The sequence below is a fragment of the Dreissena polymorpha genome, chromosome 12 (assembly GCF_020536995.1).
Source record: "Dreissena polymorpha isolate Duluth1 chromosome 12, UMN_Dpol_1.0, whole genome shotgun sequence".
NCBI lineage: Eukaryota > Metazoa > Mollusca > Bivalvia > Myida > Dreissenidae > Dreissena > Dreissena polymorpha.
Window position 1 is genome coordinate 23,919,962 of NC_068366.1, and position 12,923 is coordinate 23,932,884.

Consider the following 12,923-nt stretch of genomic DNA (forward strand, 5'->3'; position numbering starts at 1 on the left):
CTGACCTGGGAAAACACATAAGCATTACTACATAAAAAACACATAAGCATTACTACATAAAAAACACATAAGCATTACTACATAAAAAACACATAAGCATTACTACATAAAAAACACATAAGCATTACTACATAAAAAACACATAAGCATTACTACATAAAAAACACATAAGCATTACCACATAAAAAAACACATAAGCATTACTACATAAAAAACACATAAGCATTACTACATAAAAACACATAAGCATTACCACATAAAAAAACACATAAGCATTACTACATAAAAAACACATAAGCATTACTACATAAAAAACACATAAGCATTACCACATAAAAAAACACATAATCATTACTACATAAAAAACACATAAGCATTACTACATAAAAAACACATAAGCATTACTACATAAAAAACACATAAGCATTACTACATAAAAAACACATAAGCATTACCACATAAAAAAACACATAAGCATTACCACATAAAAAACACATAAGCATTACTACATTAAAAGTCCATTTCAGACAATTTAGTATGTGCCAAAAACAAGAAGGGTTTGCTTATTGTGCACAAAATTATGTATTATTAAGTGAAGTCATTAGCCAATTAGATCCTCTTTTAATTGGTAACAAGTTGAACATCTATTTTGCACTCAAGGATTTAGTTTATATGTACTATGTAACTACTACATATATCCAACTTTAAATATATCTTTGTGTTTATTACATTAGGTCACTGACAGAAGATATTAAAATTATACTATGAAACTGTAAAAAAAATTGAGCCAGCTCTTGTTGTTCAGTTTGTCAATCTTTGCTGATTCAGAAATTAACTTAATTTTGTTGAAATACAATGAAATTTTGTAGATTTGTAAATTGTACATATTTGATGGATCTTAAATTGCTTGATTTTTTATAATGTCTGATGTAACACTTTGGACTGCATTTTTATTGGACATTTGATATAGTGATTGAGTGAATCCAAAAAATCTACGAAAGATTTGTGTTAACAATTTTTGTTTTACTTTAGTAATGGCAGCGCTCAACAAGCCAAAGATATTCATCCTGGTACATTAATTTCATTATATATGACCTGTATTTTACTTTTTTACAGGGTTACAGGCCTGATAGTTCCACAAGCTGACATGCCATTTTCAGATTTGGTGAGACACTTAACCCTTACCACTCAGATATGTATTTTGATGAATTTGTAGTCACTTAGAAAGTTACATTTAGTTAAAGACCTTTCTTAATAGATTCAAGTTTTGAAGGCTTCATTTCCAACCCTACAATACTGATGAGCAGCAAATAGCATAAAACCTAAACAAACTGCAAGTTACTCGCAGGCTGTTGTGGTTTTATGCTGTTTGCACATAGCCATTTTCACTTTGCTTCTTGATGGGAAAAGGTTAAAACTTAATCATGCTCATATCAGCCCATTGGTGTTTATGTCCCCCAGTCTCAAACTTTAACATTGGTCATAACTTTTGCAATAAATTGTATTGAAGATAGCAACTTGATATTTGGCATGCATGTGTATCTCATGAAGCTTCACATTTTGAGTGGTGAAAGGTCAAGATTATCCTTTAAGATAAAAGGTCAAATATATGGGAAGAGGGACATAGCGATTCACAAACACATCTTGTTGTTTAGATAATATTGTCTTTGCTAAAGCTTCAAAATCACAAAGTTGAAAAAGTGTTCATAAATACATGCTGTAAATATTGTGTTTACACTTTGAACAATGTAAGTTGGGAACTATTGTTTATCTAATTCAATCTTTTTGTGTTGTAGGGAATCTGTCCAGATGTGGTAAGTTTATTTTTTCATTAGACCCTTGCTTTCAGAAAACTATTCTTAATTCATATATACGTAAAGTGTTGTCCCATATAAGCCTGCGCAGTCTGCTTAGGCTAATCTGGGACAACACTTTCCACCTTAACTGGATTTTTGCTAAAAAGATACTTCCTTCAAATGAAATATACCATTAACAGCGTAAAGTGTCATCCCTGATTGTGCTGACTGCACAGGCTAATCTGATTAGCCTGTGTGGACTTCAGTGGCTAATATGAGATGACAATTAAGCATGCATTAAGACCAGTTTGTCCAGTAGGCAGGTCATACATTCAGTTTTTAGTTTGACTATTTATCATGTTATACTACAGATCCATTTGTTGGCTATGGCATCTATCGAATGCTCTGGTTAAGGTGAATGTGCAAAATCTCCATACCTTTGATTTTACTACAGGTATTCAAATGAAACTTAACATATGTCATCTAGGTCTTTGCGTGAGGTCACTTATCAAGTTCCATAACCCTGATGTGCAATTAAGTGGAATTATCCCACTTTTTGTAATTAGAAAATGCTGGTTAATGATTGCATGCAAAATACTCTATATCTTTTTATCTACTACAGATATTGAAATAAAACTTCACTTAAATGTCGTAATAATCTGAAACTGACATATATAATCAGTAACTGACATATATTCAACAACTGACACATATAATCAGTAACAGACATATATATTAAGTAACTTACATATATTATCAGTAACTAACATATATAATCAGTTACTGACATATATAATCAGAAGCTGACATATATAATCAGTAGCTGACATGTATAATCAGTAACTGACATATATAATCAGTTACTGACATATATAATCAGTAGCTGACATGTATAATCAGTAACTGACATATATAATCATTTACTGACATATATAATCAGATTCTGACATATATAATCAGTGACTGACATATATAATCAGTAGCTGACATATATAATCAGTGACTGACATATATAATCAGTGACTGACATATATAATCAGTGACTGACATATATAATCATTTACTGACATATATAATCATTTACTGACATATATAATCAGTGACTGACAAATATAATCAGTGACTGACATATATAATCAGTAGCTGACATATATAATCAGTAGCTGACATATATAATCATTTACTGACATATATACTCAGTAGCTGATATATATAATCAGTAACTGACATATATAATCAGCAGCTGACATATATAATCAGTAACTGACATATATAATCAGCAGCTGACATATATAATCAGTAAATGACATATATAATCAGTCTCTGAAATATATAATCAGTAACTGACATATATAATCAGTAACTGACATATATAATCAGTAGCTGACATATATAATCAGTAAGTTACATAAATAATCAGTTGCTGACATATATAGTCAGTAACTGACATATATAATCAGTTTCTGACATATATAATCAGTTGCTGACATATATAATCCATAGCTGACATATAATCAGTGACTGACATATATAATCAGTAGCTGACATATATAATCAGTAGCTGACATCTATAAACAGTAGCTGACATATATAATCAGTGACTGACATATATAATCAGTGACTGACATATATAATCAGTAGCTGACATATATAATCAGTGACTGACATATATAATCAGTAGCTGACATATATAATCAGTAGCTGACATGTATAATCAGTAGCTGACATATATAATCAGTGACTGACATATATAATCAGTAGCTGACATATATAATCAGTAGCTGACATATATAATCAGTAGCTGACATATATAATCAGTTACTGACATGTATAATCAGTAGCTGACATATATAATCAGTAACTGACATATATAATCAGTGACTGACATATATAATCAGTAGCTGACATATATAATCAGTAGTTGACATATATAATCAGTAGCTGACATATAATATCAGTGACTGACATAGATAATCAGTAGCTAACATATATAATCAGTAGCTGACATATATAATCAGTGACTGACATATATAATCAGTAGCTGACATATATAATCAGTAGCTGATATATATAATCAGTAGCTGGCATATATAATCAGTGACTGACATATATAATCAGTGACTGACATATATAATCAGTAGCTGACATATATAATCAGTAGCTGACATATATAATCAGTAGCTGACATATAATATCAGTGACTGACGTAGATAATCAGTAGCTGACATATATAATCAGTAGCTGACATATATAATCAGTGACTGACATATATAATCAGTAGCTGACATATATAATCAGTAGCTGATATATATAATCAGTAGCTGGTATATATAATCAGTAGCTGACATATATAATCAGTAGCTGACATATATAATAAGTAGCTGACATATATAATCAGTGACTGACATATATAATCAGTAGCTGACATATATTATCAGAAGCTGATATATATAATCAGTAACTGACATAGATAACCAGTAGCTGACATATATAATCAGTGACTGACATATATAATCAGTAGCTGACATATATAATCAGTAGCTGACATATAATATCAGTGACTGACATAGATAATCAGTAGCTGACATATATAATCAATAACTGACATATATAATCAGTAGCTGACATAAATAATCAGTAGCTGACATATATAATCAGTAGCTGACATATATAATCAGTAACTGACATATATAATCAGTAGCTGACATATAATATCAGTGACTGACATAGATAATCAGAAGCTGACATATATAATCAGTAGCTGACATATAATATCAGTGACTGACATAGATAATCAGTAGCTGACATATATAATCAGTGACTGACATATATAATCAATAACTGACATATATAATCAGTAACTAACATATATAATCAGTAACTGACATATATAATCAGTAGCTGACATATATAATCAGTAGCTGACATATAATATCAGTGACTGACGTAGATAATCAGTAGCTGACATATATAATCAGTAGCTGACATATATAATCAGTGACTGACATATATAATCAGTAGCTGACATATATAATCAGTAGCTGATATATATAATCAGTAGCTGGTATATATAATCAGTAGCTGACATATATAATCAGTAGCTGACATATATAATCAGTAGCTGACATATATAATCAGTGACTGACATATATAATCAGTAGCTGACATATATTATCAGTAGCTGACATATATAATCAGTAACTGACATAGATAACCAGTAGCTGACATATATAATCAGTGACTGACATATATAATCAGTAGCTGACATATATAATCAGTAGCTGACATATAATATCAGTGACTGACATAGATAATCAGTAGCTGACATATATAATCAATAACTGACATATATAATCAGTAGCTGACATAAATAATCAGTAGCTGACATATATAATCAGTAGCTGACATATATAATCAGTAACTGACATATATAATCAGTAGCTGACATATAATATCAGTGACTGACATAGATAATCAGAAGCTGACATATATAATCAGTAGCTGACATATAATATCAGTGACTGACATAGATAATCAGTAGCTGACATATATAATCAGTGACTGACATATATAATCAATAACTGACATATATAATCAGTAGCTGACATATATAATCAGTAACTGACATATATAATCAGTAGCTGACATATATAATCAGTAAGTTACATAAATAATCAGTTGCTGATATATATAGTCAGTAACTGACATATATAATCAGTTTCTGACATATATAATCAGTTGCTGACATATATAATCCGTAGCTGACATATAATCAGTGACTGACATATATAATCAGTAGCTGACATATATAATCAGTAGCTGACATCTATAAACAGTAGCTGACATATATAATCAGTGACTGACATATATAATCAGTGACTGACATATATAATCAGTGGCTGACATATATAATCAGTGACTGACATATATAATCAGTAGCTGACATATATAATCAGTAGCTGACATGTATAATCAGTAGCTGACATATATAATCAGTGACTGACATATATAATCAGTAACTGACATATATAATCAGTAGCTGACATATATAATCAGTAGCTGACATATATAATCAGTGACTGACATATATAATCAGTAGTTGACATATATAATCAGTAGCTGACATATATAATCAGTAACTGACATATATAATCAGTAGCTGACATATATAATCAGTAGCTGACATATATAATCAGTAGCTGACATATATAATCAGTAGCTGACATATATAATCAGTAGCTGAAATATATAATCAGTAGCTGACATATATAATCAGTGACTGACATATATAATCAGTAGCTGACATATATAATCAGTAACTGACATATATAATCAGTGACTGACATATATAATCAGTAGCTGACATATATAATCAGTAGCTGACATATATAATCAGTAGCTGACATATAATATCAGTGACTGACATAGATAATCAGTAGCTGACATATATAATCAGTAGCTGACATATATAATCAGTGACTGCCATATATAATCAGTAGCTGACATATATAATCAGTAGCTGATATATATAATCAGTAGCTGGCATATATAATCAGTGACTGACATATATAATCAGTAACTGACATATATAATCAGTAGCTGACATATAATATCAGTGACTGACATAGATAATCAGTAACTGACATATATAATCAGTAGCTGACATATATAATCAGTAGCTGACATATATAATTAGTAGCTGACATATAATATCAGTAGCTGACATATATAATCAGTAGCTGACATATATAATCAGTAGCTGACATATATAATCAGTGACTGACATATATAATCAGTAGCTGACTCTCAGTAGGATAATGCAGACCTTGCTTTCCTTTGCAGTTTTTTTAAATGAGAATAAATGGGCCGTGCTCTGCCAAAAATGGGCATAATGTATGGCGCACCAAAGGGGTCGAAACTTTAACTTCTGCTGCAGCAAAAAAAATGCTGCTCGACCAGCATTTATTTTTAGCTCATCTATTTTTGGAAAAAAAAAATGAGCTATTGTCATCACCTTGGCGTTGGTGTCCGGTTTAGTTTTGCGTTTAGGTACACTTTTCTCATAAAGCATCAATGCTATTGCATTCAAACTTGGTACACTTACTTACTATCATGAGGGGACTGGGCAGGCAAAGTTAGATAACTCTGGCTTGCATTTTGACAGAATTATGTGCCCTTTTTATACTTAGAAAATGAACATTTTGGTTAAGTTTTGTGTTTAGGTCCATTTTATTCCTTAAGTATCAAAGCTATTGCTTTCATACTTGCAACGCTTAGTAACTATCATAATGGGACTGTGCAGACAAAGTTATGTAACTCTGACTAGCATTTTGACAGAATTATGTGCCCTTTTTATACTTAGAAAATTGAAAATTTGGTTAAGTTTTGTGTTTAGGTCCACTTTTTTCCTAAAGTATCAAAGCTATTGCTTTCATACTTGCAACACTTACTAACTATTGTAAGGGGACTTTGCAGGCAAAGTTATGTAACTCTGACTGGCATTTTGACGGAATTATGGGCCCTTTATACTTGAAAATTTGGTTAAGTTTTGTGTTTTGGTCCACTTTACCCCTAAAGTATCATAGATATTGCTTTCATACTTGGAACACTCACAAACTATCATAAGGGGACAGTAAAGGACAAGTTGCATAACTCTGGTTGTCATTTTTACAGAATAACTTTAAATACTTTCATGCTATCGTGAGGGTACTGTACCTGGCAAGTTTAATTTTACCTTGACCTTTGAATGACATTGATTCTACAGGTCAAATTATTAAATTTTGCCATAACTTTTTTATTTATAATTAGATTCGATTGATACTTTGACAAAAAAACTCTTACCTGACATACCACAATTGACTCCGTCCAGACCATCCCCCGCCCCCCCCCCCCCCCCCCCCCCCCCCCCCCCCCCCCCCCCGAATCCCCCACCCACTCCAAATCCCCCGATCATCTAATAAAAGTAGGGTGGCATATAGCAGTTGTACTGTCCGTCAGTATGACAGTCAGTCTGTCTGTCCGTCCGAAAAAAACTTAATATGGCTTTTTCATTTTTTAAGATAGCAACTTGATATTTGGCATGCATGTGTATCTCATGGAGCTGCACATTTTGAGTGGTGAAAGGTCAAGGTCATCCTTCAAGGTCTAATGTCAAATTTATTGTGTCTGTCCGTCGGAAAACTTTAACATTGGCCATAACTTTTTCAATATTGAAGATAGCAACTTGATATTTGATATGCATGTGTATCTCATGGAGCTGAACATTTTGAGTGGTGAAAGGTGAAGGTCATCCTTCAAGGTCAAATGTCAAATATATGGCGTCTGTCCGTACGAAAACTTTAACATTGGCCATAACTTTTTTAATATTGAAGATAGCAACTTGATATTTGGCATGCATGTGTATCTCATGAAGCTGCACATTTTGAACGGTGTAAGTTTAAGGTCAAGGTCATCCTTCAAGGTAAAAAAAAAAAAAATTGAAAAATTCAAAGTGGCGTTCTCATGAAACTGCACATTTTGAGTGGTGGAAGTTCAAGGTCATCCTTCAAGGTCAAGGTCATCCTTCAAGGTCAAAGGTCAAAAAACAAATTAAAAATTTCAGAGCGGCGTTATCATGAAGCTGCACATTTTGAGTGGTGGAAGTTCAAGGTCAAGGTCATTCTTCAAGGTCAAGGTAATCCTTTAAGGTAAAAGGTCAACACAAATATATTTCTAAGCGGCGTTATCATGAAGCTGCTCATTTTGAGTGTTGTAGGTTCAAGTTCAAGGTCATCCTTCAAGGTCAAGGTCATCCTTCAAGGGCAAAGGTCAAACAAAATTTTAAAAAATCAAAGCGGCGTTATCATGAAGCTGCACATTTTGAGTGGTGGAAGTTCAAGGTCATCCTTCAAGATAAAATAAATAAATAAAAAAGTTCAAAGTGGCGTTCTCATGAAGCTGCACATTTTGAGTGGTGGAAGTTCAAGGTCATCCTTCAAGGTCAAGGTCAAAAAATAAATAAACAATTTCAAAGCAACGTTCTCATGAAGCTGCACATTTTGAGTGTTGGAAGGTCAAGGTCATTCTTCAAGGTCAAGGTCATCCTTCAAGGTCAAAGGTAAAAAAAAAAAAAATCAAAGCAGCATAATCATGAAGCTGCACATTTTGAGTGGTGGAAGTTCAAGGTCAATGTCATCCTTCAAGGTCAAGGTCATCCTTCAAGGTCGAAGGTCAAAAAAAAAATATTTCAAAGCGGCCTTCTCATAAAGCTGCACATTTTTAATGGTGGAAGTTCAAGGTAAAGGTCATTCTTCAAGGTCAAAGGTAAAAAAATAAATTAAAAAAAAATTCAAAGCGGGCAATAGGGGGCATTGTGTTTTTGATAAACACATCTCTTGTTTTTTTCAAACAAAACACAAATATTTATTTTTATTAATTATTTATTTTTGAAATACTGTCCAACCATCCCACCCAAGAATCCCCCCACACCCCCACACTATACACCCCTCTCCACTCCACCCCTCCCTCCTTTGTGATTGAAATTGAGATAGGTCCCTACAATTTAAAAAGAAAAATAGATGAGCGGTCTGCACCCGCAAGGCGTTGCTCTTGTTAGATTATGGCATCAGCCAATCAGAATCAGATTAGACATAGGCATAAATCATGTAACATTGGAGCAATTGATCAACCAAATTTGCATGTTCCTACAGGACTTATAGATTTTAAAGCTTAATTATTATTTTATGAACAACTACGAAAAAAGGATGCGAATTTAATAATAATTGATAAAACACAGATTATGAGTTTGTTGCAGTTTTTCTTAAGTTATTGTCAGGTCTATTTCGTTTCCGTAGAGGTAGCTTATTGCGTCCGTTTGTAAGCTCAAATTTGATTGACTGACGGGTTAAGGGCTTATTCTGAAAATAAATGCTGGTCTAGCAGGATTTTTCTGCTGCAGCAGAAGTTAAAGTTTCGATCCCTTTGATGCACCATAATAATGCATGTGCTTAAAATGCCTTCCCAGATTAGCCTTTGCAGTCTGCACAGGCTAATCTGGGACCACTCTTTCCACATTTATGATATTTTACTTTTAAAGAAAGTCCCTTCTTAGCAAAAATCCAGTTTAGGCAGAAAGTTTTGTCCCTGATTAGCCTGTGTGCCATGCTAAGTTGGGACAACACTTTATGTACATGCATTAAGGCCCCTTTTCACAGAGCACGGCGCAAATCAATTGGTTAAAATTGATGAAAATCTATTTAATATATTCATGGCCATGTCTGTTCTAGTAGTAAAAATTTCTGGTTTCATTTTGCATAAAGCTAACTATGTACTATTACAGATATTCATGATCAAATATGTCTTTACAGTGAATACACCCCCCTCCCCCTCCCCATATAGATAGTAAAGGGGGTATACTGGAATCACCATGGAATCTGTCAGTCTGTATTTAGACCAAAACAATGATCTCTGACATAGTTGTATGTGGAGGTATTTTTGACAGGACAGTGACAGTTGGAGTACTGCCAGAAAATGTACTTTACTCTTATCACAGTGGAAGAAACCAAAGCGCGCTGTCTTGGGACAGCTGTTATTTAGTTGTTACTTTAATTACATGGACTGTGGCATTTGAATAAAATAGGCATTAAATAAAACAAAAATATTCGGGCAGATAAAATTGTTCCCACTGGAAAATTGAAGTCTTTGTGTTTAAAGAATCAACACTTGATTAAAGGAACTTGAATTAGAACTTACTAAATACTTAATATAAATTCTGTTTATCTACATAAAAGTAATATTTAATCAAGAAGTCAAACTTTTTTAGGGATCACAGCTTTATGGGCCGAAAGACTTCCTCAGGTAACATCCTATGACAGCCACATTTGATCAAAGTGATGTCATTGTGACACAATACATGACACATTGGTTCCATATTGCAATATGAGCCTGCTCTGGGAAAATGGTGCTTAATGCAAGAGTATTAAGTGTTGTCCCTGATTAGCCTGTGCAGATTCATAAGAGCGCTGCCTGTATGTCTGTGACAGATCATGAACCCTCATGGCTACCCCTCACGAATGACTGTTGGGAAACTGATGGAGCTGCTAGGAAGTAAGGCTGGGGTACTGGACGGGAAATTCCATTATGGAACAGGTAGGAAAATTCTATTACCAGAGGGGACTTATGGTTTGCGCTCTGTCAGTCTGTCACATTATTCTGGATACTGCGATAACTTTAAAAGTTCTCCATATTTGTTCATGAAACTTGAACCATATATAGATGGCAATATGGAGATTATGCACGCCATTTCATTTTGTTCATACATTAATAATTCTAACTGTTATGGCAACAAATAGACTAGAAATATTTATGCAAATGGTGGAGTTTGACCGGTAGGGGACTTTTATTGCATGGCAATAGTCTTGTTTTATTTAGTTCTCTCTCTTTTTTTTAAACAAAACATTAAAGAATCCATAAAAGAAAATAAGGTGTTGAAACAATAATTACATAATTGTATATGGCGTATATATGACATAATTATGTATTTTATGTTGATATAACAGTAAATGTGTTTTTTATAAGAACTAAAAGAAGTTATATGAAATAGAATGCTACATATATTTTCTGTAATATCCTGTAAGTGTTATCTCAGTTTCATGCACTATATACTGCTTGATTATTGATTCCTGTGCCTTTTGCTGTTTGAAAGTATTTGTTCTGTTCCAGCGTTTGGTGGTGACAGGTATTGGATCTATAATAGATTTAATTCGGAACTCCCGCGCTGTTTTGTTTTTTTTCGATTTCTGTGCGCGCGTGTGAGGTACAAACATTGTCATTAATTAATACAGTAATGACCAGTAACGTCGATATCTGATTTGCTTCCCATTCAGTAGTGGATACTATGTATTTAAACGACAGTAGTGTTTATTTAGGAAATTTCAAAATTCAAGTCTTTCGTTGTTATAACTATATTAATAATTACACATAACAAATCTAACACTGATATACATGTTTGTCAGATGTTTAATACGGGATTAAAGTATAAATACACTGTTCATATGAACAGTCGGGTCCAGTAGCTAACATCCTTAAAAGACATGAAAAACAGACTTTGTCAGCTGTATGGTAATGAAGGAACCTATACAAACGGCTTGATAGCATATATGCAATATTTCTTCTGCAAAACATTATTCATGTTCTTGTTTTTTTTGCATGCTTTATAGATATAGCAAATAAAAGTAATGTGTGGTAAAGCTCGTTAGTGACGTGCCTTCTAATCTTAAGGTCTTAGTTTTTAGCGAATAATTGTCCTTACTTTTCAGATTAGATTAAAGAAAAGAATCAGCTATATCAATAAACATATAAATGTCCAACTGATATGGAACAATATATTAGTTCTAGTACTACAAATGGAATGAGTATAGTAAGGTTTTTGTTGTGTGGTACTTGTCTATATGATTTTAAATATATTTGAATAGTATAATATATATACGATGGAGTCAATGTCTTGGTAGTTTCGTTGACAAACTTCCATTAAAACTGTATGCCCAAGCCTACGCACAGTATATGAAATTACATAGTTGTGTGACCGAAGCTGTTTGCATTATATTGTGTTACATAGTTTTCTTACAAATTAAAAATGATCGAGATTAGTTCATCTAAAGAAAATGATTAAATCATGGTATTTTTATCAACTATAATGAACGTTTGAGAAGAAAAAGTGGTGTTTATTATTCAGCGATAAGAGAAATTATTGATTCATTCTCTTTTAAACATATGTTAGTCAGCTTTTGTTTGTACCTACCGCGCGTGCTCAAATATCCGAAAAACCCAGACTGGAGAGTTCCGAATAACAAATATTTGTTTTGTTGCACCGTTTGGTGGAGACTAGGTATTTGATATATCATTTGTTGTGTTGCAGCGTTTGGTGGAGAAAAGGTATTGGATATATCATTTGTTGTGTTCCAGCGTTTGGTGGAGACAAGGTATTGGATATATCATTTGTTGTGTTCCAGCGTTTGGTGGAGACAAGGTATTGGACCTATCAGAAGACCTGATTCGTCATGGTTTCAACTACCTAGGCAAGGATTATGTCACATCTGGTATCACTGGGTAAGATTGGAAAATGTGATAAACAGAGTTTGTATCAATTGA

At 32.9% G+C, this 12,923-nt stretch overlaps 1 protein-coding gene across 1 annotated transcript in view; it reads left to right on the forward strand.

Moving 5' to 3' along the window:
- LOC127854244 (DNA-directed RNA polymerase III subunit RPC2-like) overlaps positions 1 to 12,923 on the forward strand; it is a 53,543-nt gene that overhangs the window by 34,092 nt on the left and 6,528 nt on the right. Inside the window, exons 23-26 of the mRNA XM_052389263.1 lie at positions 1,117 to 1,165; positions 1,797 to 1,814; positions 10,817 to 10,922; positions 12,785 to 12,881. Coding sequence (XP_052245223.1) covers positions 1,117 to 1,165; positions 1,797 to 1,814; positions 10,817 to 10,922; positions 12,785 to 12,881 — 270 coding nt within the window. The remainder of the gene's footprint in view (positions 1 to 1,116; positions 1,166 to 1,796; positions 1,815 to 10,816; positions 10,923 to 12,784; positions 12,882 to 12,923) is intronic.